At 42.1% G+C, this 27,586-nt stretch overlaps 3 protein-coding genes across 4 annotated transcripts; all 3 read left to right on the top strand.

Moving 5' to 3' along the window:
- The first annotated feature begins 1,028 nt into the window (after window positions 1–1,028).
- LOC130091090 (E3 ubiquitin/ISG15 ligase TRIM25-like) lies at window positions 1,029–27,586 on the top strand. Of its 2 annotated transcripts, XM_056258786.1 has the most exons (7): window positions 1,029–1,118; window positions 20,272–20,870; window positions 20,961–21,056; window positions 26,204–26,437; window positions 26,546–26,696; window positions 26,790–26,849; window positions 26,976–27,586. In XM_056258786.1, the coding sequence occupies exons 2-7, from the start codon at window positions 20,310–20,312 to the stop codon at window positions 27,506–27,508; spliced, it is 1,635 nt and encodes a 544-aa protein (XP_056114761.1). In that variant the 5' UTR covers window positions 1,029–1,118; window positions 20,272–20,309; the 3' UTR covers window positions 27,509–27,586. The 2 variants fall into 2 exon arrangements, with proteins under 2 accessions (XP_056114761.1, XP_056114760.1); XM_056258785.1 differs by lacking the exon at window positions 1,029–1,118 and having other exon boundaries at window positions 20,075–20,870.
- LOC130091097 (tripartite motif-containing protein 16-like) lies at window positions 1,402–4,180 on the top strand. The gene is made up of 6 exons (XM_056258797.1): window positions 1,402–1,986; window positions 2,165–2,260; window positions 2,927–3,160; window positions 3,295–3,448; window positions 3,550–3,609; window positions 3,732–4,180. Exons 1-6 carry the CDS (start codon window positions 1,429–1,431, stop codon window positions 4,178–4,180), a joined length of 1,551 nt encoding a protein of 516 aa, XP_056114772.1. The 5' UTR covers window positions 1,402–1,428.
- On the top strand, window positions 5,577–8,406 carry LOC130091109 (tripartite motif-containing protein 16-like). The gene is made up of 6 exons (XM_056258805.1): window positions 5,577–5,586; window positions 6,235–6,356; window positions 6,609–6,704; window positions 6,869–7,102; window positions 7,446–7,596; window positions 7,868–8,406. Exons 1-6 carry the CDS (start codon window positions 5,577–5,579, stop codon window positions 8,404–8,406), a joined length of 1,152 nt encoding a protein of 383 aa, XP_056114780.1.

Below are 27,586 nucleotides of genomic sequence, written 5' to 3'. Positions count from 1 at the left end.
TCTCCATTTTGTAAATTGTTTCCTGTCTGGTGATTCGATGCAATGTTCTTTCCCTAAGTTACTTGTGTCTCCAAGGGTTTGTACAGAGGATGACCAAGAGGGGAAGTTATTGAAATTGAAGGGGTTGCAGGAGCTTGATTTTCAGGCTGTTGGAAAAAGAGAGTTTTATCAGATATGTGTAAAGACTGACTATTTTGGGAATATTAATCAGAGATGTGATACAAAATGGAGAGAGTATCTTATGGACTCTGATGATCTTGCTCCCTCTTGGAGACTGTTGAATAAAGGTCCCCTTCCAAAACGATCTGGGGATTTGCAGCGGAGAATATTGCACTGTGTTACCTACAAATAGTTTTGTTTCTAAGTTTAATATGGCTGTTTTATCACTCTGCAATTTTTGTACTAAACCAGAGACTGTGTTTCATGTTTTTGTTGAATGTCCTAGGCTAGTATCACTGTTTACCTTATTGGAAAGAATACTTGGAAGCCTAGGTTTTTGTTTTAACAAGACATTTTTTATTTATGGATGTAAGTATTCAAAAACACACAGAGAACAGTGTACCTTGGCAAATTTTGCAGTTGGACAAGCAAGCTAAACTAGCCATTTGGAAGACTTGCAGAATGGCTGCTGAGGGGAGAAATATGAGCGCGCTGAAAATGTTTACTGCTTTGGTTGAATCAAGAATCAGACTGGAACATAAATTCTACGAAATCACAAAAAACTTATTTGAATTTGAGTCTAAATGGTGTGTGAATGGTGCTTTATTGTCAATATGTGAAGATGAAACCATAGTGTTTAATTGGTGATGTTTAATGGTCATTTTTTATTTTATTTTTTTTATTTATATTTTTTTTAATTTTTTTCTTTGCATGTGTAGATTGTAGCAGTATGTCTACAGGGGTGAAATACATTGTATTTTAGTGTTTTAGTACATGTTTTAATAAAGAGTTGTAAAAGTCAAAGTCTTTTCTGGTCACTGAAAACCAGGAAGTTTGTGGATTCGAGAGAAACAAAACCTATGTCCCTGTTACCTGAGCCTCTGCTTAAGGATTCACACTCTTCTAGTTTGTTTAAAGCTAAAGGAAGGAATATTTGACTTGTTATTCTGTCAAATCAGGTAAGAACGTCAACAAATCCTTAACTAATTGCTTTATGTCTTCTTGCATTGAAAAAAGAGCATTCAATTATTACTGTATGAGTTTGATATAATTCATTGTTAATCTGGATGTCATATGTTTATTCTTCTGGTTACGGATGAAGGGTTTAGGATTCTTTTATATTAATTCACAAAACTGTAAGCATTTTGTAGATTTTTATACATGGTCTTTCATTAATGATTTACATTAATGAGATGTGGATTTATGTACTTTCTTTAATGATTTACTTCTGGCAGAACAGTTTCTATTTGAGGACACGCTGTCGGAGAAATGTCTGAATCTGCAGCGAGTCAGTATGAGGATCAGTTCAGCTGTCCAGTCTGTTTGGATCCTCTGAAGGAGCCGGTGACGATTCCCTGTGGACACAGTTACTGTATGAGCTGTATTACTGACTGCTGGGGCCAGAAGGAGCAGGGGCCGCCGTACCGCTGTCCCCAATGCAGAGAGAGCTTCAGTCAGAGACCTCTACTGAAGAAGAACACTCTGATAGCTGAGATGATGGAGACGCTGCAGAAGACGTCTCTACAAACGGCTGCTGTGGAGTGTGATGTTTGCACTACAGAGAAGAACAGAGCTGTAAAGTCCTGTCTGCAGTGCTTGGCCTCCTTCTGTCAAACTCACCTGCAGCTTCACTATCAATCTCCTGCGTTTATGAAGCACAAACTAGTCCAAGCTTCCAGAGACATTCAGGAGAACATCTGTCTCATTCATGGGAAACTACTGGAGATTTACTGTCAGGATGATCGTCAGTGTATTTGTTGTTTGTGTACTGATAATCATAAAGGACACAGTGTGGTGTCTGTGGATTCAGAATGGACTAGTAAAAAGGTAATATCAACAATAATAAACAAACATGCATAAACTATTTTTCGCTTATCAGTTTAGGTAGTTGTAATTTTTTCTTGAGTTGATAATAGTAAAATTTATTTATTTATTTTAAATTACTAATTTAAATGACTGACATAGTACCTAACCTACTTCCTCCTTTGTATGTGATCATCCTCAGAAAGAGTTAAAGGAGATAAAGGTGTCGTGTCAGAAGCTGATCCAGGAGCGAGAGAGAGGTCAGCGGGAACTCAGTGAAGCAGTGAAGCTTCTTAAGGTGCTCTTCATTTGGGGGCAACACTTGTTATCTTCCCGGTCAAAAGTGACTGGAGACCTAATATATATAAATATATTAATTATAATTTTTAATTATGTTATGTTTTTCACTACTGATGTTTTAGAGTGTCACCCCTTTATTGCTGAGCACTTTTTTTTCTGCATCGTGGCATTGTTCTGCATCATAGAGAATTTTTGTGTTTTTGTCAATTTCCCATTAATTTCCTATGGTCGGTCATTTTTGACCGAAGAGCACAAAAGGCACCTTTTTTTTTTTACGACCATTTAGCCAGCTCGAATCATGACCTCAAAATTTTTTTTGTTCACATACCTAATGCCATAAAAGTCACCAAGTTTCGTAACATTCCGATGAAGCTGTGATTTTTTCAAATTCAATACGGTCAGAAAAGCACCTAAGGGTTTTAAAGTATGTTTCTATATGTGTTGTTTAGGTTTAAACTTTTATAAAATTCTACGAAAGTACATGATAACCGATGGATTTTGAGTTCCAAAAAATGGTTAAAAAACTGCTATAAGAATCGTGACATATTCACAGTTTTCTTATTGAAACTTCTGTCACTTTTGGAGCTGCCACTAAATTTCTTTCTACCTGTATTGTTTTGAGTCAGAACAATCTGCATGATCAGATCTTTGTGTCTCTGATTAGAGTTCAGCGCTAGAGAGCATGGAGGACATTGAGAAGGTCTTCACTGAGCTCATCTGCTCTCTGGAGAAGAAACGCTCTGAGATTAAAGAGCAGATCAGAGCTCAGGAGAAGACTGAGATAGATCGAGCAGAGGAACTTCACAAACATCTGGATCAAGAGCTGACAGAACTCAGAAAAAGACAAGCAGAGATTGACAAACTTCTGATTACTGATGATCAGATCCAGTGTCTGAAGGTAATGAAAGTATTTTTTATATTTATCATATCTGTGTGTGAACCTTTCACAACATATCACCATAAATAGTTTCTCTTAATGAATGGAAAAAGTGTCATGCGTTCACAAATTTTGAATTATTATTCTCATTTCAGAGCTGTCAGTCTGTGTGCGTTTTACCTTCATTTGAAGACGTTCCCAGCTTCACTCAACACACTCATCTGTCTTTTAAAGACATTTCAATCTCAGCGTTTAAGGAGGTTTTGGTGGTCGCCTGTCAACAGCAATCAGCCAGAATATCCAGAGAAGGTCTGGGTGATTTTCCTTGGAATATAAAATGTGTAATTTATACTATACATGACTACACCTAAAAATGTACTTTATTGTTGATTTTCTTCTAATGTTTTCAGTGTCAAATATTCATGTTACACAGACTCCAGAACCAAAGACTCCAAAAACATTTTGGCAATGTAAGTGGAGCTATTGCTCACAAACACATGTTATTTGATAAATATCAGTAAAGTGAAATATAAAGAAAATAATAAGAATAATAAAGTTTATAATTCTCTTTGTGTGCATCCATTCTCCTTAGATTTATATGAACTTAACCTGGATCCAAACACAGCACACAAAAACCTCATCTTGTCAGAAGAGAACAGAAAAGCATCACATTCAGTTGAAGACCAGCAATATCCTGATCACCCAGAGCGATTTGATACGTTTCTCTACATCTTGTGTCGAGAGGGTTTGTGCAGTCGCTGTTACTGGGAGGTCGAGTGCAGTGGGGACATTTGGATTGTATCAGTTTGTTACAAAGGAATTGGACGTAAAGGAAAAAGTGATGACTGTAGGCTTGGCTTCAACACAAAATCCTGGAGATTGTCCCGCTCTCAAAAGAATGTCTATTTCATACATAATAATACGCTAGTCTCAATCCCCGGTGTCTGCTCCTCTAGAATAGGAGTGTATCTGGATCACAGAGCAGGAACTCTGTCCTTCTACAGCGTCTCTGACACAATGACTCCAGACCACTTTCACTGAACCCTTATACCCTGCGTTTGGGGTTGGTACAGGTTCTTCTGTCAGGATAGAGCAGAAGAGAGTTCAGACAGACCATACTAATTTTTAATTGATTGAGTTTCAGATTCAATTGCTAAACTTCTGAAACACGTAGGCCGGTATTTTAATTTAAATTTAATTTGAAGTTTGGATGAACAAACTTAAACACCATCAATGAATATTCAACACCCATTTAAGACACTCGTAATTTGAATTTAGTAAATAAATATACAGTTCATTATCAGATGTTACAAAATCAGATTACATTGATTTTGATTTTGTTTATTCTGTAATTTTGGCATCTGAAAGTGTTCATCTTCAGCAAGGTTTCTTTACTGCAGCTCATAATAATCCATGTCTGAATCCATGATGCAGTCGGCTGAACAAACAGTTTACAATCGATGTTGAACAAATGTTTTACGTGTCAAGTGTAACGTTATATTAAATGTTTTAAATCCAGCGGCTATTTTGTTCTATGTTGCTTCCTACTAATTTGTACAGTTTGTAAACACCGCACCAAATGCTTACAGATTGACAAGGATTGCAGCAAGAGGTGACTGTATTGTCCTGTAATCGCTCAGTCTGACGGCTACTGAGGTGGTTTAGCCCAGCAGTGCCCTGGCTGACGTGCTGGACCTTTGTTATTCTATTACCATACTCTATCATTCACCATGTTTTGTTGATTATTCAGTTTATTTGTTTGACCGTGCAGAGGTAAATGTCCATTTATCCAGTTTCAATGGCAAACCATATACATATACATATAATAGACTGTCAACAATAGGTTTCCAGCGCCAATGCGCCGCAGCGGTCAAAAACCCTTTGCCCTTCCGGGTCAAAACTCCTGCCTGTTGCCAGTCATATGGACACAGCGACCCCATTGATTTCCACGGAGAAAATTGAAGCCTGTTAAAAGCTGATAGCCAGGCGTACTGCGCAGGCTCAAACTGAGCCTGTCACGTGAGCAACCTGTATGTCTTCTAGTAGCTGGGCCGAGTGAAATCTGAATAATTCCCTTCCGAATCTCACAGAGACGGAGAGAGTGAGTATTAGCTGTCCATGAGCTAGCAGCAGGATCAACTTTATGACTCTCTATGGGCTTCTCCCTTAACTTTATGCATCCACGTCCCCCGGATTGCCTGCGAGCTTTTACTTCTGTCTATACGGTGATTTCTCTACTGTGCGACGGAGAGTCGATTCGTTATGACGCAATCGTTAGCCTATTTTTACAAAAACTGCTTCTACGGGGCCATAACGTAAGATACAAGGTAATGGAGCCTTTTATACATTGTCGTGTTTCTTTAGAAATAAATAATGGACAAATGGAGTCTTTGGACGCCTCAGATGAAAAGTTATTCGCTGTCAAAGTGACGCCAAAATGAATAGGAGTCAATGGAATGCTGACAGCAGGCTTCCGCGAGGCTTCAACTTCCGGCTGATGGATTACCCCCTTGACTGCCAGTTTGGATAAACCTTTACAGGTCCTTCTAAAAAAATTAGCATATTGTGATAAAGTTAATTATTTTCCATAATGTAATGATAAAAATTAAACTTTCATATATTTTAGATTCATTGCACACCAACTGAAATATTTCAGGTCTTTTATTGTTTTAATACTGATGATTTTGGCATACAGCTCATGAAAACCCAAAATTCCTATCTCAAAAAATTAGCATATCATGAAAAGGGTCTCTAAACAAGCTATTAACCTAATCATCTGAATCAACTAATTAACTCTAAACACCTGCAAAAGATTCCTGAGGCTTTTAAAAACTCCCAGCCTGTTTCATTACTCAAAACCGCAATCATGGGTAAGACTGCCGACCTGACTGCTGTCCAGAAGGCCATCATTGACACCCTCAAGCAAGAGGGTAAGACAGAAAGAAATTTCTGAACAAATAGGCTGTTCCCAGAGTGCTGTATCAAGGCACCTCAGTGGGAAGTCTGTGGGAAGGAAAAAGTGTGGCAAAAAACGCTGCACAACGAGAAGAGGTGACCGGACCCTGAGGAAGATTGTGGAGAAGGACCGATTCCAGACCTTGGGGGACCTGCGGAAGTGTATTCAGCGGATCATCAGTGTATTTGTTACTTGTGTGTTACTGACAATCATAAAAACCACAACATGATGTCTGTGGATTCTGAATGGACAAGTAAAAAGGTAATGAATCCTTACAATTTTAGGTAGATTAGATTTTTTTTTTATTTATAATATTAATCAAAATTATTTATTTATTTGTCTTTAAATACTAACTTAAATTACTGGGGATAATAGTACCTTTCTTACCTCCTCATTATCTCACTATAACTGAATGTTTTAATTTGATATTTAATAATGACAAGATGAGATTGTTAAGGTATATATTTATAGTTTTATTTTTTAATATTGATTTTTGTATGTGATCATCCTCAGAAAGAGTTAAAGGAGATAAAGGTGTCGTGTCAGAAGCTGATCCAGGAGCGAGAGAGAGGTCAGCGGGAACTCAGTGAAGCTGTGAAGCTTCTTAAAGTGAGTATCAGAAGATGCCAGTGATGTTTACAGTGCTTGTAAAATCATTTAATATGATGAAAATAAATAAAAAGAAAGAAAGAAATATATATGTGTGTGTTTGCAAATAATGGAAAAATTGGTCTTATAAATGCAGTATTTAGGCTGTTGTTCCTGTCCAATAGAGTTCAGCGCTAGAGACCATGGAGGACATTGAGAAGGTCTTCACTGAGCTCATCTGCTCTCTGGAGAAGAAACGCTCTGAGATTAAAGAGCAGATCAGAGCTCAGGAGAAGACTGAGATAGATCGAGCAGAGGAACTTCACAAACATCTGGATCAAGAGCTGACAGAACTCAGAAAAAGACAAGCAGAGATTGACAAACTTCTGATTAATGATGATCAGATCCAGTGTCTGAAGGTAATGAAAGTCCTTGACACCACAATGTTTCTATACTTACTCACTGTTTCACATTTTTAAATGGTCTCTTTTACATAACTGTTACAGTAATGGACTTTTATTTTGTTATTCTGTTCTGTTTTTTTCTTTTAATTTCCTGTTCTTTGCTTAGTTTCAGTTTCTTTGCTTTCTGATTATGTCCCTGTTTCTGTGATTATCATCAGCTTTATCTTATTTAGTTCCTGATTATCCCCTACATATGCTCTATTAAAGATTTCTCTAGTATTTCTCTATCGTTATGCACTTCATTGCAGCCACTCAGAAAGTGACAATAACAAGCAGTGCTGTATTTGTCTCATTTCAGAGCTGTCAGTCTGTGTGTGTTTTACCCTCATTTGAAGACGTTCCCATCACTCAACACACTCATCTGTCTTTTAAAGACATTTCAATCTCAGCATTCAGAGAGGTTTTGGAGGACGTCTATCAACAGCAGACAGACAAAATATCACAAGAAGGTCTGAATATTTTGATATAATTGCCATTCATACTCGGTACCAACAAATTAATCACAAGTTATGTTTTTTATTTTATTTTCAGTGTCAAATGTCCATGTTGCCAAGACCCAAAATGATTTTTTGCAGTGTAAGTTTAACTGTGGTTTCTTCAAGGCACACACTTATTAACTAATAAGTAACAGTGGATATGATATCTTACAATGTGACCATTTTGGAACCAAAGTTTACTTTGTTCAATTTATAAAAAATTTTGTCCATTCCTCCTCCTCAGATTTCCGTGAACTTCACTTGGATCTAAATACTGCACACAAAAACCTCAAACTGTCTGAGGACAACAGGGAAATATCACATACATATAAAGACCAGCAATATCCTGATCACCCAGAGCGATTTGATTGGTATATTTATATCTTGTCTAGAGAGGGTTTGTACCGTCGCTGTTACTGGGAGGTCGAGTGCAGTGGGAACATTTGGGCTGTAGCAGTTTGTTACAAAGGAATTGGACGTAAAGGAAACAGTGATTCCTGCAAACTTGGCTCCAACAAAATATCATGGAGATTGTCCCGCTCGCTACAGAATGTCCATTTCATACATGATAAAACCCAAGTCTCAATCCCCGGTGTCTGCTCCTCTAGAATAGGAGTGTATCTGGATCACAGAGCAGGAACTCTGTCCTTCTACAGCGTCTCTGACACAATGACTCTCCTTCACAGAGTCCAGACCACTTTCACTGAACCCTTATACCCTGCATTTTATTCTGGTAAAGGTTCGTCTGTCAGGATAATAGAAGAGCAGAATTTAAAAATATAATTTTCATAAAATAATACATTAAAATCTACACAATATACATTTGATTTTTTTTTAAACGCAACACTTAAAACCTTTATGTATAATATTTGCATATTCTTAAATTGGTCGTTTGTTGTGTCTTTTAATGCATTATACTTTCTAAAGGTGGTGTGTTCAATTAATATATAAGTATATTATAATGTATCATAACTGTTACATTTACTCATAAGATCATACAATGCATTATAAGGTGCATTACAAGGCATAATAACTGCATTAAAATACTTTTATAATGTATTTACACATCAAACATTCACTCAAAAAAATGACTCTTTAAACTTACTTAATTTAATTATGGACAGTGGTTCCACACAAGCAAATTGCGTTTTATTAACATTAGACATGTGCCGGTATTCGGTAATGCGATAAATCGCGGTAATGAATATGCACGATATTGTTATCGCGGGCAATTCAAAATACCGTGAAAAATAATAGATTCGAATTTAGACTTTTAGAACGCGCATTAGCTTATTTTCCATCAACCGCTTAAACTGCGTATATGCTGCGCAAAACACGTGCGCACTCCGATGTAAACAATCCCCACATGTATAAGCACTGTGTGCATGCGGCAGTGCGCACTCTAGTCTAAACAATCCTCACATGGAGTAGAAGCATGGCGGGAGGAGGAACGCTGCCGACGATTGCAGGGCTGCCAACTCTCACGCATTCAGCTTGAGACCACTGATCTATATAGAATGAAGTCATTATATAGATCAGTGCTTGAGACTTAATAAGCGCCTTTCAGACAGGACGCGGAACACGCGCGGGGACGTTTTGTTGCTGCGTCGACCAAAGCACGCCTGGGTCAAAGTTCAAAATAGTTCAACTTTTTATTTGCAAAATAGCAAATCGCGTTGTATCTGAAGGGCAACGTTGAACCCAGCGGCCAGCGCCGCGCATTCCGCGTCCTGTCTGAAAGGCGCTTTACTCAATTGACACTTTTCACACGCTCTCACGCAGAGAAAAATCGCGGAGCAAAGAGGACACTGACACCGACAGACTAGACAGAGCAGGTTACATTTGATATATATATATAAAAAAACATTCAGCTCTTAGGTTCTGTCCATTGTGACAGATCGCTGCGCCTCAGTTCAAGTAAACCGATCATCTGTTACTTTTTATTTAAAGATACAGTACAGCGAGGAGTATTTGGCTAAATATGTGCATATTACATATTTATTATATGTTTACTTGTCATTACATAATTGTTATTATAATGAAAACCGCATTGTATTTCATTTCTCTCTGTATGTTTACAGCATTGTGAGATATATTTTTTTCTTGAGAAAAATTTACATGCAGACTGTAGCCTACCTAATATTTATCCAAATGAGTCAATATTGAATTAAGATTGAAATAAAATCCAAGAATTTAATTGAATAATACAAACAGTAGCCTACCAGTCATTGTACCATGTAAACATTGTAACATGTTGTCGCTAAACTTAATAAAATTGTTTAGTTACCATATGTTTTGAAAATCACAATTACACATTATGATGCAAGTTGTTTAGATACCCACAATCCATCTGTTTCTCTTGAGCAATTAAAATATCATGATAATACCGTATACCGTGATAAAAGCTCAATCAATTAACCGCAGCATGAAAATTTTATACCGGCACATGCCTAATTAACATTAATGGGATTTTTTGAATCTATGTAAGCTCCTTGTGTTGTGACAACACAACTGAATGAGTCCAAACAAATCAATGGAATTGCTTCCCTGTAACTTAAACCGGTTAAGTTTGGTGCACATGCTTTAGTTTATTTAAATCTTCACTGACAAATAAAAGTATGTAGGATTTACATAATTTCTCAATTGAAATTCTATACTATAGCTTACTATTAGCCTATAATAGCACTTATTAACATATTAAATGCTAAGATGTATATGCTCTTTCAGCAACAAGAGTTATATTTTATTAATCAGTCCACAACCTAACCAAATGCTCCACTCTTTTCCACAATGGTAACCCACTGTAATTTAAATGGTTCTAATAATTGCAATGTAATTGAACATTAAACACAATTACACACTATAAAGTCTTCCTCTTTCGTCATTTTCTCAAAAACACAAAATAAAACTTAATTTCAACATTTATTCTCTCTTAATTCAGCTATATGCAAAGCATGCTGGGAACTAACAAGCACCGCCCAGTTTAAGTTAACGCAACACAAATCATTCATGTAATCCAACACAAACGGATTAAGTAAACTTTAATTTTACATATTTAAGCAGATTGAACACAATCAAATTAAGTTTGGACAAAATGTAGCAATTGTGTTGCTTGAGCTCATTTGAAGCAATTTGAACAAGCAGCCAAAATATTTTTTTTTTTCATTGCAATATATTTAAAGTAGGGCCGGGACTTTAACGCGTTAATTAAGATTAATTAATTACAGACTTTAACGCGTTAATTAATTACACAAAAAATAACACGTTAAACACTTATTTTTGCACCGCGGAACGTTTCTCACTGGATGAGTTTCGGCGGACCGATTATACTGGAGCACCAACTAGCGTTCATGATGACTTCAGACAACAACAAACCTTTTACAGTCTATCCAACAAACCACAGTGAACATGAACGAAGAAGCTGACGAAACCGCAGCTTCTGAAGCACTGAAGCAGACTTCATTTATAACAAAAGCGCCACTTGACACTTTCAAGTCAAGTGGCGTGTTATCTATACGCATTTTGAGCTATCCGCGTGTATGTCCACGCCGAAACGAACCGTCATCTTTTGCGTGTATGTCTACGCCGTTAAATGTCCGAGCGAAACGAAGCAAAATGTAGATCTACATCTGGGGAGCGATATTTTTTCCCTAGGATGGTAGGGGAAGATTCATAAATGGTATTAACCCCAGTGACGGATAGGTTTAGGGACGGGGTTGGGGTAGGTCATACATTTTTTATATATACAGTAATGTACGTTAAGTCAACGGCGTTGATAAACACGCTGAAAAGCGATTATGCGTGTTGATAGCACGCCAAAAATGGAAATACATACGCCATTTCATGAGATCAGTCTGATAAGAGCATGCTGTGTGCAAGCTATGCAACAAGGAATAACTCGCTATTGCTATTAGTGTAACTTAGTGTAGCAATATGCTATTGCTACACTTAATGGTAAAAATTGCACTGGTCTGCTGGACTTGGTTGAACAAAAATAAACAATATTTTGTTGCTTAAGCTTATGTATTCAGTCATTATTCAATGGTATGCTAAAAATCCATGTGAAAAAAATTACTTCTCCCTGTTCTCAGGTCAAATATTTATGCAATTAAAATGCGATTAATTTCGATTAATTAATTACAAAGCCTCTAATTAATTAGATTAATTTTTTTAATCGAGTCCCGGCCCTAATTTAAAGCATTCCAGGACAGACTTTCCGAAATACTCACAGAAATGAAAGTCTTTGCCTTTAGATTAACTTTATATTTTCTCTGAGGCCATGTGTAACGTGGTGCGGTGAAGGCAGATAGGAGGCTGGATCCAAACGCAGTTTACACGCTTTATTTAAATAAACTCAAACAGAAACTCAGAACGCGGAACAAGAATCTTAACACTGGGAAACCAACACTCACGTTAATCCTGAAACATATAACAACTCACAAAGACAGGGCAGAAACACAGGGCTTAAATAATCAAGTACAAACGAGCTAACAGGATAACAAGGGGGCGTGGGAAAATCAGAAACACCTGGGAAAACTAATGAACAAGACAGTGAACCAAAGAACATGACAGGACACAAACCCACATCGTGACATAACCCCCCCCCCCCCCCCCTTAAGGGCGGCTCCTGAAGCCCAATAAAACAAACAAAAGTCCAGGAGGGCGGTCTTGGGGGAGGGATGGGGGGCCAGGCCCATGCAGGAGAACGGGACCTGGACCTAGGCAAGGCGGGCCTGGGCCGCAGAGCGTGGGCGGACCAGACTGGGCCGGTGACCAGGGCGGAGCAGGACGAGGCGAAGGCCAGGGCGGAGCAGGACGTGATGGCGGCCATGGAGGTGAAGCCCCTGCAGACGACCATGGCGGCGCAGCCTTCATGGTCTCCTCACCGGACCCTTTGCCCCCCCCAAAAAAATACTTGGGGAAATCCACGGGTTCAGGAAAGCCCTCCCGGAGCTTGAAGGGCGCAGGCAGGGCGAGGCGCAGAGGCGGAGCCGGCAGGGCGAGGCGCAGAGGCGGGGCCGGCAGGGCGAGGCGCAGAGGCGGGGCCGGCAGGGCGAGGCATCTGGGAACGCCCTCCGGAGCCTGGCGAGCCAAACGAGTCCTCCTCTTCCTTCTGCGACGGCGCTTCACTGGGCTTGAATCTTTCACTTGGCTGGATTCACTCACTTGGTTAGATTCGGCACTTGACTCACTTGACTCAGCTCTTGACTCACTTGACTCACTCGATTCACTTGACACGGCACTTGACTCACTTGACACGGCACTTGACTCACTTGACTCGGCACTTGACTCACTTGACTCGGGACTTGACTCACTTGACTCGGGACTTGACTCACTTGACTCGGGACTTGACTCGGCGGCACTTGACTCACTTGACTCGTTCGCGCCGGCTGGCACGCGTTCAAACTCCGGTTCGGCCGGCGAAACCTCCGCCGCGGTCTCGGGATTAGCAAATTCAACAGAACCAGTGCGGAATACGGGCTCGAGGGGTCCGACGCGAAGAGTGGGTTTGGCTGAGCAGACGTGAAGCGCGGGCTTGCGGAGCGCGGGTTCGGCTGAGCCGAAGTGAAGCGCGGTCTCGCGGAGCGCGGGCTCTCGCCGCTTCTTCTCCTCCACGCCCACAGTAAATGACGAACCGCTCCAAAAGAAGAGACAGGTTGACATACCCCTCTAGGGTCCAGCTGGTACAGTCATCCGGCATCAACTCGGCAATGTCCTCGTCCAACCCGCTCCAAAACAGTTCCATGAGCTCAAGGTCGTCTAAAGCCCCCAGACGACAGCACGACATAAAGTCCCTCACGTACCTTTCGATGGACTGGCCTTCCTGAAATATCGAGGCAAGGAAACTTATGAGGGCCTGGTTGCTGACAACTGCTGGATCCATATTGTGGTGAGTTGTTCTGTAACGTGGTGCGGTGAAGGCAGATAGGAGGCTGGATCCACGCTTTATTTAAATAAACTCAAACAGAAACTCAGAACGCGGAACAAGAATCTTAACACTGGGAAACCAACACTCACGTTAATCCTGAAACATATAACAACTCACAAAGACAGGGCAGAAACACAGGGCTTAAATAATCAAGTACAAACGAGCTAACAGGATAACAAGGGGGCGTGGGAAAATCAGAAACACCTGGGAAAACTAATGAACAAGACAGTGAACCAAAGAACATGACAGGACACAAACCCACATCGTGACACCATTCCATTTTCTTCACACGGCATCTTCATCCAATACGTTGGAAATAGTCACATCCAGGTTTTTTTTAAATTAAACTCTTTACATTAGTTTAATGAATAATAATTAAGTATAGTTGAAAATTATACAGGTTAAGTTAATTAAACGCAATACAATAGTGTGTTTTGTTGGTAAAAGAAATATATGTGTGTTACTTTAACAAAACATATTTGGGTAAAAAGAACAGTGCCACAAAACCATTTTTTGAGTGTTCCTTTAAATTCAATAGTAACTCTGCATACTTAAACATATGTAAACCAGTTTACTTAAATCAAAGTGTATTTTCTAGTTTGGTATATTAAAGTAATGTACTTTCATCATCTTGGCATCTGAAAGTCCTCATCTTCAGCAAGGTTATTTACTGCAGCTCATAATAATTAATGCAGTTAGTAAACATCAATTAGTTTGGAAATTATTTTTTGCAATTCATTTTCCTGCAGGACATAATATGTTAAGGTTACGGACATTTCATTTAATCCTACAAAACAATGCAACATATAATTTAAAATATGATAAAACACCTGTGAAAAATCAATACTGAAAATTCCTTCAGTACATTGGGCCGTATTTCTTTACAATTTGGATGACTGGATTGACTTCAGGATGTGAAATGCTTGATTTTGCCCTGAGATAACGGGAATGAATATTGCGTCTTTCTAGACGCAATATTTTTCTCAGATTATTGAAGCCTTTTATTTAATAACGCAGTGCTACTGCACAGCTATAACAGTGCGTGTCCCGCCGGGGGAGAACGCAGAACCTGCCGAAGTGGGCGGGGCATCTGCCTGTAAAAGTAGCCCATTTCACCAAAGGAATCAGGTCATTCCCTTTCGAAACATTCACTCGTATTGCGTCTTGCTAGACGCTGATGGGGAACCAATCCAATCACGCCGTGCTATGCGAAGCGGAACGACGTGTTCCATTGCCCTAGCCTGAGAGGGCTGAGAGGAGCAGAATTATGCCCGACCAAAAAAAGTTGCTCAGACTAAGGTCGAACCCTCCAGAGAGGTAAAAGCTGGTTGAGCTACCTAGAGGTCAACGTCAACTAGACAGATAGAATTTGTGCCTGCAAGGCAGGGACTTCCAAGTTGTAAAACCTGGCGAATGTGGACAGTGAGGACCAGCCGGCCGCCGCACAGATGTCGCCAATAGACACACCATTGGACCATGCCCAGGAAGATGCCACGTCCCTCGCGGACTGTGCTCTGACGCAGATGTGGCATTGAAGGCCCATCGACGTGTAAGCCAATGTAACAGCGTCCACTGTCCAAAAAGACAGTCTTTGCTTCGTGACCGGAAACCCCTTTGGTGCGGCCACCGAAAAAGCTGCTCTGATGGTCTAAATCCAAAAAAAGCTCCATATTTACACTCTGAAGGCCCGTACAGGGCAGAGTAAGTCTAGTTGTCACTCGTCTTCTGAAGCGGGAAAAGCAGACAGTGAAATAACTGAAGGAGTAGAGAGCACTTTAGGCACGTTAGCCGTGCCTTAGCTTGAGAATGACCTTAGAGTCGTTGGGCCCAAACTCAAGGCAGGAAGCACTGACAGAGAGTGCTTGCAGGTCGCCTACTCGCTTGACTGATGCTAAGTACGGTCTTAAGCTAAATTGGCCGTAGTTCGGCCGACTGTAGAGACTCGAAGGGGGGCCCTTTGAGGGCCCTGAGGACTGTTGACAGGTCCCAAGGGGAAATAGTAAATAACCCTCTGGGGTCCACTATCGCGCCTGCATGATTGTCTCGATTTTTTTCACATAGCAGCAAAATAGACTTACAATTTTTGGTCATACAGACTTAAGAAATATGAAAAAATAAACTGTTAAATGTCTACTTTTTTATGTGTCCACTTACAATCGAAATTGTGCTTTTGTAAAATTAAGAAAATAAACAGGGTGTGCTTTCTGCCTCTCCGTCTCTTTGAATTTTTTTTCTGGAGCATGTCTCTATTCACTATTCACCCAGGCATGAGCAATATATTTTTGTAATCATTTAAGTGTGTACTTTTCAATAATCTAATTCAAAACTAAAATAAATATTCTCTGTTTATGTAATCTATATAAAAAGAGAGAGATGTCAGTCGTTCTCATTATCGTTCTCACAGCTCATTATTCTGCTAATGTGACGCAAATGATCTGAGGCAACATGCAAATGAGTCAGCGCCCACATCAACTCGGTAAAACACACCAAGTTTAATCAGATTAATGAACTATGTCGTCTTGAGAGGCAGTGAGGAATAATCCTGGGAAATTTACCTCAGAACAAGTGATGGTTTATTTTCATTTCGAGGAGCAACGGATCTAGCTGATAATTGTGTAAGTTTTTTATTATTGTGCTTTGTTCTAATCGGGATATAGAATAGTGTCTGTAAACGCAAAAAGACTGTTTAAATTTGAATCACGTTTCTTTGTGAATGAATGAACAGCACAGATGCGCACTGTTGTTTACTACAGCTTGCAAAAAGACTGTTTAAATATGAATCGCATCTCTGTGTGTGAATGAATGAACAGCACAGATGAGCACTGTTGTTTACTATGTTACAGACGAAATATGAAAGACAACATTTCGTTGACTAGTTTTGGATAGATTAGTTTTTATTCTAAAATAGACCCTAAGCTTTTGTTTGCCAGTTTCTGCTCATATGTTAAATCAACACATTCTCATCCCAAGGCGTCATCTAACTGACACTTTTGACCATGCGTCAACATGCCGACGCACATGGTACCCCTTAAGCGTCAATATGAGACGCTCATCCTCGGGCGTCATCTAACTGACGCTTTTGACCATGCGTCTAAATCCGACGCACATGGCACCCTTTAGCGTCAGTTAGATGACGCTTCCGTTATGGGTAGGTTTAGGTCTGGGGTAGGGTTAGGTTTAGACCACTAGGAGACGCGTCTCATATTGACGCTTAAGCAGACTGATCTCATGAAATGGCGTATGTATGACACGCCAATTCGTATTTCCATTTTTGGCGTACTATCAACACGCATAATCGCTTTTCAGCGTGTTTATCAACGCCTTTGACTTAACGTTATATTACTGTATTATGTATATATAAATATATGACCTACCCCAACCCCGTCACTAAACCTACCCGTCACTGGGGTTAATACCATTTATGAGTCTTCTCCTACCATCCTAGGAAAAGAAATATCGCTCCACAGATGTAGATATAGATTTTGCTTCGTTTCGCTCGGACATTTAACGGCGTACACATACACGCGGAATCACTCGGACGTTTAATGGCGTAGACATACACGCAAAAGATTTCGGCGTGGACATACACGCGGATAGCTCAAAATGCGTATAGATAACACGCCACTTGAATTGAAAGTGGCGTGTATGTTTACGCAAAGTCATGATGTCATGTTGCGCTTAAGGGGTGCCATGTGCGTCGGCATGTTGACGCATGGTCAAAAGCGTCAGTTAGATGACGCCTTGGGATGAGAATGGGCTGGTTAAATATATAGTATATGTTTGTCAAAAATAAACTCATCAACTAAGATGTTAGTGTTTGTTCCAATGCAAGCTATATCAAACTAATGAATCCTTAACTTTGAAATATGTATGATACAATGTATTGGCCTACTTTAAAAAATAATACTTTATAAGAAATTTATGGGAAAAGACCATTTTCTTTTCAAGATGTTTCCACAACTGATTATTGGTGTAAAGAGATTCGGTATGATTTTAAGCAAAGTATAGTATAGCATTAAAAACTGCAAAGTCACGGATTCACATAATCAATCTGTTTATTCTCTCTCTCTCGCTGTCATGAAACTGCACATGGAACAAGTACAGAGGTGATCCAAACGCAGGCTTTATTATGAGGAGAATCCAGAGACAGGTACAGGGAAACAGGCAGGGGTCAAGACCAAGTAAGCAGTCCAAACAAACATCAAATCAATGCAGGGATAAGGCAAACGGGAAACCAGGAACAGGCAGATGAATCGAAACACTGGAATATTCGGAAACTGGAACAAGGCTAGGTAATGCAGTCAGACACATACAATACTGAGCAATGGTACAAAGGGCCACTCAGGCTTAAGACAGGTGCGCTAAACAAGATAATAAAACACAGGTGCATAAAATAAACCATAATCAGACCAGGGTGAAACATAAAAGAAACAATAAACTAGGAAGGAGTGCCCCCCAGAGGCTCAAGCGGGCACTCCAGCCGCAGATCGTCACATAACCCCCCCCCCTCTAAGGAGCGGCTTCCAGACGCTCCTAAGAGCTCCGGAGGGAGGTCGACGGGGATGGGGTGGAGGGCCAGGCCCGTGGAGAGGCAGGGGCCCTGGAGACCAGAGCATGGCACGAGACCACGGGGAGGCACGCTCCGTAAGTAGGCTGGAGCATAAGTGACAGGAGAACAGGACAGAGTACACATAACACAGGACCAGGGCAGAGTACACTTAACAGGCGGGGCCGGAAAGGCGAGGCACAGAGGCGGGGCCGGCAGGGCGAGGCGCAGAGGCGGGGCCGGCAGGGCGAGGCGTCTGGATACACTCACCGGAGCCTGGCGAGCCGAACGAGTCCTCCTCCTCCTCCTGCAACGGCGAGTCACTGGGCTTGATTCAATCACTTGGTCTGAATCACTCACTTTGCTAGATTCAGCACTGGACGCACTTGACTCGGCGGCACTTGACTCACTTGACTCGGCTGGCACGCGCTCAGTAGAAAACTCTTGAGGCAGGAATATAACGGAGCTTACGTGAAGTGTTAGAACGTCGGGATTCACATGTTGCGTGGATACGGCGGACCCTTTACGAAGCGCTGGTTCAACTGGGCTTTCATGTAGCGCAAACTCGGCGGAGCACGTGTGAAGCGCTGGTTCACCGGGAGACAATTGATGCGTGGATTCAGTGGGTCCCTTGTAAAGTGGCGAATCGTCGGGTCCTTTGTGAAGCAAAAGTTCCAAGAAATCCACAGTAAAAAGCGAACCGCTCATGGAAAGGGCCAGGTCAATATATTGGGTAAGAGTCCAGCTTGAACTCGGAAACGGTATAGCAGAGCTGAGCGGTTCAGACAGTCCTCCCCGAAATAACATCATTAAACAGAAATCATCTAAGTAGGACTGACGAGAGAGCTTCAAAAAATCTGTCACAAAAACCTTGAGAGGACGTTCTCCTTGACGGAGGCTTGCGATCTGCGCTGTGGGATCCATAACGAGGTCCGTGTTCCTCTCAGCCGCTGGATCAGTAGTGGCTCAGTATTCTGTCATGAAATTGCACATGGAACAAGGACAGAGGTGATCCAAACGCAGGCTTTATTATGAGGAGAATCCAGAGACAGGTACAGGGAAACAGGCAGGGGTCAAGACCAAGTAAGCAGTCCAAACAAACATCAAATCAATGCAGGGATAAGGCAAACGGGAAACCAGGAACAGGCAGATGAATCGAAACACTGGAATATTCGGAAACTGGAACAAGGCTAGGTAATGCAGTCAGACACATACAATACTGAGCAATGGTATAAAGGGCCACTCAGGCTTAAGACAGGTGCGCTAAACAAGATAATAAAACACAGGTGCATAAAATAAACCCTAATCAGACCAGGGTAAAACATAAAGGAAACAATAAACTAGGAAGGAGTGCCCCACATTATAGGGAAGCATCCAACGGGAAATTGTGAGATATGCAGTCAACCAGAAACTGTGGAACATGTGCTGTTTGAGTGCACTAAATACTCAAATCAAAGACTGGCTCTAAGGAATGGACTGGAACATGAAGGAATCAAGCAAATGGATATTACAAATATCTTCTCAAATAATTCTGGAAAGATGGTGCTTAAAATCGTGTCATTGTATCTACAACAAATTGGACTAAACATAAGGATTTAAACAAATGTAACTAAGATACAGTAGGTGGCGATAATGCTCCATATGGTTGCAAGTCGTTAGTAAAAAACGAAGAAGAAGAAGAAGAAGAAGAAGAAGAAGAAGAAGAAGAAGGAGTGCCCCCCAGAGGCTCAAGCGGGCACTCCAGCCGCAGATCGTCACACTCGCACACACTCTCTCTCTCGCACACTGAAAACCAGGAAGTTTGTGGATTCGAGAGAAACGAAACCTATATCCTTGCTACACGAGCCTCTCCACACTCTTCTAGTTTGGTTAAAGCTGTAAAGGAGGGAATATTTTTTCTGTCAAAGCAGGTAAGAACGTCAGAAATCCTTAACTAATTGTTTTATGTCTTCTTGTTGCATCGAAAACAGGGCATTCAATTACTGTATGAGTTTGATAATATTTCCATGTTAATCTGGATGATTCATGTTTATTCTTCTGGTTACGGATCAAGAGTTTAGGATTCTTTTATATTAATTCACAAAACTGTTAGCATTTTGTAGATTTGTATACATGCTCTTTCATCAATGATTTACATGTGGATTTATGTACTTTAATGATTTACTTCTGGCAGAACAGTTTCTATTTGAGGTACAGACTGTCTGCAAAGAAATGTCTGAATCTGCAGCGAGTCAGTATGAGGATCAGTTCAGCTGTCCAGTCTGTTTGGATCCTCTGAAGGAGCCGGTGACGATTCCCTGTGGACACAGTTACTGTATGAGCTGTATTACTGACTGCTGGGGCCAGAAGGAGCAGGGGCCGCCGTACCGCTGTCCCCAATGCAGAGAGAGCTTCAGTCAGAGACCTCTACTGAAGAAGAACACTCTGATAGCTGAGATGATGGAGACGCTGCAGAAGACGTCTCTACAAACGGCTGCTGTGGAGTGTGATGTTTGCACTACAGAGAAGAACAGAGCTGTAAAGTCCTGTCTGCAGTGCTTGGCCTCCTTCTGTCAAACTCACCTGCAGCTTCACTATCAATCTCCTGCGTTTATGAAGCACAAACTAGTCGAAGCTTCCAGACACATTCAGGAGAACTTTTGTCTCAGTCATGGGAAACTACTGGAGATTTACTGTCAGGATGATCGTCAGTGTATTTGTTACTTGTGTATGATTGACGGTCATAAAAACCACAATGTGGTGCCTTTGGATTCAGAATGGACTAGTAAAAAGGTAATCAACTCTTGTGTGCTTTAATTTAAATTACCAATTTAAATTAGTGAGATACTAACCAACTTCCTCCTTTTATGTAAACATCTTCAGAAAGAGTTAGAGGAGATAAAGGTGTCGTGTCAGAAGCTGATCCAGGAGCGAGAGAGAGGAAAGCGGGAACTCCGTGAAGCTGTGAAGTCTTTTAAAGTGAGTATGACAGTGATGTTTACAGTGCTTGTAAAAGTGACGTATTATTACAGATCCCACAGAGAATCTTAAGTGATATTTGCAGCAGAAAAACAAGAGCGAAAACATACTCATACAAACAACAACAACAAATGTGCCAATGCTAATGTTTTCTGGTTCATGTAGTTTTTGCGCATGCAAAAGTAGTCATTTATTTTTCGGAAACATTGCTTTCAGTTCTTTGTAGTTATATAAAGTATGTTTGCAAATAACCGGAAAACTAATCCAGTATAAACAAGCTACATTTTAGTTCTCTTACGAGAGGTTCTCTCGTATTGCGTAAGTTTATCTTACGCTACGGGTAAAGTCATCTTTTCTCGAGATATTGAAGCCAAAAATTATCCTTAATTTTGCATTCTTTGTCAACGCAGTGCAGCAGCTGCAGACCGAGAGCGGGCTGTCTAGCGCGCTCATTGGCTGCTCTGCGGCAACTGCAGCAGCCTACCACTGAGCCTGGCGTGAAGTCATGCCCAATAGTGGCGCTTCGCGCTCACTACGCAATCGCATCACAGCCCGCCAAAGTGGGTGTGGCTTAGCGTATAAAAGCACAGCTCGGAGGCTGCTTCCGTGATTTTCATCTCTTCAGCGAAGCTCTTCGCACCGCTGGATCTAGAGAGAAGCCGCCGCCGTTGAAATCAGCGACTGCAAGCAGAGGAAAGCGCCTGAAGAAGCCGGTCACTTCTCGCCACCTTCAAGCCTTCCGTGCCAGCTACGCTATCTGGCGACATATCTTTTTTTGCTATTGCATTACTGTGTGTGCTCGCCGCTGCGACACACACATCTCTCTAAGTAAAAGAGCGCGAGCGTTCTTTTCAGAATGCCTCGCAATTCCTTTGGCTCGTGCCGAGCCCCGCTCAGCGTCGGAGACCGCCATGTGATTTGCGCTCTCTGCCTGGGCCCAGACCATGCAGCCCTCGCACTTCGTCGGGAGGCTGCGTCCACTGTGAGGAGCTATCTTGCCATTCTTGAGATTCGCCTTCGACGGCCAGGTATATCAGTACACCGTCCTCCCGTTCGGCCTGTCCCTAGCACCCCGTACGTTCACGAAGTGCATGGACGCGGCTCTCGCCCCCTTGAGAAATCAGGGCGTGTGAATTCTGAACTATTTGGACGATTGGCTGATTTTAGCACAGTCGGAGATAGAACTCGTATCTCACAGAGCTATGCTCCTCAGTCATTTGGAAAGCTTGGGTCTCACGGTCAACTGGACCAAGAGCTCATTACTGCCCAGTCAGTCAATTTGCTTTCTAGGAATAGAACTGGACTCTGTGGCTATGACGGCTGTTGTGGCAAAAAAATCATTAACCTGTTAACCGTCACCAGTGCGTGGGCGCTCTGAAGCCAATATCAACCAATATCACTGCGCAAGAGACATTCTGAGACAAAAGGTCTTTTAAAATGATTTTATTCTTGCAAGAATAGGTTCAATCTGACACACAGAAGTTACACTGTGCATGAGAGTGACACACAACAGGAAGATATGAGACAGCCTTTATACTCTTTTCAAGGTTCCTCTTCACCCGTTGTACCTTTCACCCACCCAGATAAGTGCCCGGTTGCATTAAGCACCTTAAGTTTTTCCCTTAAGTATGATACTTAAGGGGCGATTTACCCTTACCTAAGAGAACAACTTAAGGGTGTTGCATATAATCTCTTAAACGGTTCTCTTAGGTAAGGGAAACATTTAAGTGTTTCACGACAGCGATCCTGGATTCACGCCATAGATACGCAAAACACTAACATGTCGGAATATCACGTGTCAGTCCAGTGACGCTATCACGCAACACCGCGTTAGCTCCGAACGTGGCGGCAGTTTGTGTTGTTCACCGTCTCATGCTTTGGCATTTGTTTAGGTTTTGTGAATGCACTTCTGGCTCTGTGTCTCGAAATACAGCTGAGTATATTTCCATAGCATACCTTTTTTCTTCTGTCATGATTCCTTTTAAAACACAGAATCAGCTCGTTCTCCTGTGAATTTTTTGTCGGCCACACACTCTCCGTGCGCACACTGACTTAACGTTGTGATAGTTTACATGCGAGTCGCGTGTAATGACAGACAGACAGCCGTCTAGTTTGATAGCGATGTCAAATATTGCGCGTCGATCAAATCGGTATTCTTGCAACAATTTTTCATGGCTAAATTGGTCCAAAGGGTTCTCCCTATTCCCTATGATCTTCAGCTGGTTTCATAAATTCAGCCATGTCGTCTTATTTTTGTCCGCGTTACTCTTAAGGTTACGATTTCCAAACCTTAAGTTATACTTAGGGAAATTACCGTTAAGGGGTTTTATGCAACACTTAACGATTACTTAAGTGAAAAAACAGCATTTAAGGAAATTCTAAGTGTTTATGACGTTTCACTTAAAAAAACCGTTAAGTAACACTTAAGGGTATTTTTCTGCAACACCCTTAGGTTTAAGGGAAACATAAGGGCGACTTTAAGGGAAAATTACACTTAAGGTGCTTTATGCAACCGGGCAAAGGTCCTTACTGCTATTCAGTCTCTACTTAAAGACACAAACTGGTACTGAAATAAACTGGCCAAAACTGTCCGTCCCTAAGGTCAGTTGTCCTGTCCCATATGTTCCTTAAACGTCACGCACAAGCACGTACACACATATATTTGTACACATTGAATAGGTTCTCTCTCTTATGATATCTGTTAGGGATCAATGACAATTAAAATTTCCACAACACGGCTCGCCTGTCGACAGAGCGCGCGCGCCGTAATCGACACCTAGCCGCATCTTTCCAGAGGGGCAACACCGCCTCCCTGAAAACGTTTCTGCTGTATGGCCTCAGCTGCAGCAGTGCTTCAGCTGGGCTTACTGCGCATGCGCCCGCTACAACGCTGGTTGACCGCTCGCGTACCTCACCGAGGATGGACGCGCGGCTACAAGCAGATCAGAGTGTCTCAGAGCTGCATTTCAGCTCTGCAGCCCTGGTTAGCGGCCGATTGGTACCAGCAGGGGGTGACTATGGGAGTTATCTCGCACCAAAAGGTCATCTCGACAGACGCCTCCCACTCAGGTTGGGGCAGCCTTTTCGAGGGCAGACCAGTCATTGGCCTTTGGTCAGACCGAGACAAATGCCTTCATAAAAACTGTCTGGAGATGCTGGTGGTCTAGAACGCGCTGAAGCGCTTCCTCCCGTTCATACAGGACCAACACGTTCTAGTCCGCTCGGACAACATGTCTGTTGTGTCCTACGTGAACCTTCAGGGTGGTGTCAGATCCAGGAGCCTCTGTGATCTGACGGAACGCCTCCTTGTTTTGGCCCAGCACTTTCTGCGCTCGCTGAGAGCGGCGCATGTGCCAGGGTATCTGAACGACGGCCTGGACAGACTGTCCAGGGACAATATTCCCCCCGGGGAGTGGTCTCTAAACCCCCAAACAGTCCAGCTGTCATGGCGCCTTTTCGGCAGAGCGGAAGTCGACCTATTTGCGTCAAAGGACAACGCTCATTGCGCAGTGTTCTTCTCAAAGAAGGAGGATGCGCTGGCCCAAATCTGGCCCAGCCGCCCACTGTATGCTTTCCCTCCGGTCTCGATGTTACCACAGGTAATCAAGAGAATCAGGGAAATGCGCCGCCCGGTGCTCCTCATAGCCCCGCGATGGGAGAACCAAACTTGGTTCCCAGACCTAACGTGGCTGTCAAACACAGCCAGTGAGGAGAGATCTCCTCTCTCAAGCTCGCAGTTCGATCTGGCATCCCCACCCAGCGCGCTGGTCTCTGCACGTATGGTTAATCAACGGATACCCCCAGTCCGTTAGCGCCGCGTGTCTCGAGTTTGGCCCGATTGACTCAAAGGTCATCCTCAAACCAAGACATGGCTATGTCCCGAAGGTGATTGGCACTCCTTTCAGAGCGCAGGTTATTTCTCTGTCGGCTCTGCCAGTATCCGACAGCGAGAGCTTACATTACTTCGCACCTATTTCAGATGCTCAGAGGAGCTTTTCGTTTCGTTTGGAGGGCGCACCAAAGGTCTCGCCGCCTCGAAACAGTCCCTGTCCAGATGGATAGTGGATGCTATTGGTGCCGCTTACGCGTCGAAAGGTCTGCAATGCCCTCTGGGCATCAGTGCTCATTCCACTAGAGGCATGGCCTCGGCATGGTCCAACGGAATTTCCATTCACGACATCTGTATGGCGGCGGGCTGGGCCTCCCCATCTACATTTGTGAGGTTTTTATAACATGGAAGTTCCCGCCTTGCAGGCTAGACTTCTGTCAGTCTAAGATGTGTATGTTCTGCCCACATGCTTGTGCGCAGGCTACTTTCAACTATTTAGCTCTCCTGGTTGAGCTGCACTAATATGGGCTGATATGTAATATGCAGACCGGCAGCGTCACTCTGCAGTTCCCATGGGTGCTTATATATACATGTGTCGGCCCGCTTTGCTGGCCGCCCACTTTTCAGTGTTCCTCGGATTCCCTGGGACTCATATAGTGAATGCTTGGCGTTGACGAGGGGTTCCCGTAGCGTAAGCTAAACTTACGCAATACGAGAGAACCTCTCGTAAGAGAAAGTACTTGGTTACCTAACATAACCTCGGTTCTCTCTAGAGAGGGAACGAGTATTGCGTAACCGGCCGTGCTCGCGCCACGAGCGATTTTCGCTTCAGTTGATGAAAACCAGGGAAGCAGCCTCTGAGCTGTGCTTTTATACGCTAAGCCACACCCACTTTGGGGGGCTGTGATGCGTAGTGAGCGCGAAGCGCCACCATTGGGCGTGACGTCACGCTAGGCTCACTGGTAGGCTGCTGCAGTTGCCGCAGAGCAGTCAATGAGCACGCTAGACAGCCCGCTCTAGGTCTGCAGCTGCTGCACTGCGTTGACAAAGAATGCAAAATTAAGGATAATTTTTGGCTTCAATATCTCGAGAAAAGATTAACTTTAAGTAGCGTAAGCTAAACTTACGCAATACTTGTTCCCTCTCTAGAGAGAACCGAGGTTACGTTAGGTAACCGAGTATGTTTTACCAGTTCATTTGACTGATAGAATGCATAATTACTCTCTGGATTTTGAAAATATTTATGATAATAATGGAGTAATTTAATTGAAACTGGTCACATAAATGCAGTATTTAGGCTGTTGTTCCTGTCCAATAGAGTTCAGCGCTAGAGAGCATGGAGGACATTGAGAAGGTCTTCACTGAGCTCATCTGCTCTCTGGAGAAGAAACGCTCTGAGATTAAAGAGCAGATCAGAGCTCAGGAGAAGACTGAGATAGATCGAGCAGAGGAACTTCACAAACATCTGGATCAAGAGCTGACAGAACTCAGAAAAAGACAAGCAGAGATTGACAAACTTCTGGTTAATGATGATCAGATCCAGTGTCTGAAGGTAATGAAATTTCTTTCATCAGTATACATCATGTTTCTATACTCACTGTTTCACATTTTTAAACAATCTCTTTACATAATAAGCGGAGCTGTATTTGTCTCATTTCAGAGCTGTCAGTCTGTGTGTGTTTTACCCACATTTGAAGACGTTCCCATCACTCAACACACTCATCTGTCTTTTAAAGACATTTCAATCTCAGTGTTTAAGGAGGTTTTGGAGGACGCCTGTCAACAGCAAACAGCAAGAATATTCCGAGAAGGTCTGAATCTTTGATATGTTGTATTAATTTGTCATACTCTGTATGATTAAACCAACAAATTAATCATATCTTTGTTTTGTACTTTCTCTCCAGTGTCAAATATCCATGTTACAAAGCCTCCAGAACCAAAGACCCAACAAGATTTTTTGCAGTGTAAGTTGAACTGTAGTTTCTTCGAGACAAACACTCATATTTGATAAGTCTCAGTGGATATGATCTGTTACAATGTGACCATTTGGAACCAAAGTTTACTTTATTTTTTTATTCATTCCTCCTCAGATTTCTGTGCACTTCACTTGGATCCAAACACTGCATACAGTAAACTCAAACTGTCAGAAAACAACATGAAAATATCACTTTCAGATAAAGTCCAGCAATATCCTGATCACCCGGAGCGATTTGATGTTTTTTCCTACATCTTGTGTCGAGAGGGTTTGTGTGGTCGTTGTTACTGGGAGGTCGAGTGCAGTGGGAACAATTGGTCTGTAGCAGTTTGTTACAAAGGAATTAGACGTAAAGGAAACAGTGAAGACTGTGGACTTGGCTCCAACAAAATATCATGGAGATTGGGATATTATCAGCATAATTTCAGTTTCATTCATGCTAAAGCACAAGTCCGTATCCCTGTTGCCTCTAGAATAGGAGTGTATCTGGATCACAGAGCAGGAACTCTGTCCTTCTACAGCGTCTCTGACACAATGACTCTCCTTCACAGAGTCCAGACCACTTTCACTGAACCCTTATACCCTGCGTTTCTAACTGGACAAGGTTCGTCTGTCAGGATCATAGAGCAGAAAAAAGACCAATTATAAAACCAGAATATATACCATAAATTACTATAATGAACTATTTATAACATCAATGAACTATTCACAAATGCAAAAAGGTCA

This window comes from Rhinichthys klamathensis, unplaced genomic scaffold (genome assembly GCF_029890125.1).
Source record: "Rhinichthys klamathensis goyatoka isolate OS25496 unplaced genomic scaffold, OSU_Roscu_1.1 h1tg000159l_1, whole genome shotgun sequence".
Taxonomy (NCBI): domain Eukaryota; kingdom Metazoa; phylum Chordata; class Actinopteri; order Cypriniformes; family Leuciscidae; genus Rhinichthys; species Rhinichthys klamathensis.
Note: the sequence above shows the minus strand (reverse complement) of the source record. Positions and strands in the feature narration are given on the sequence as shown.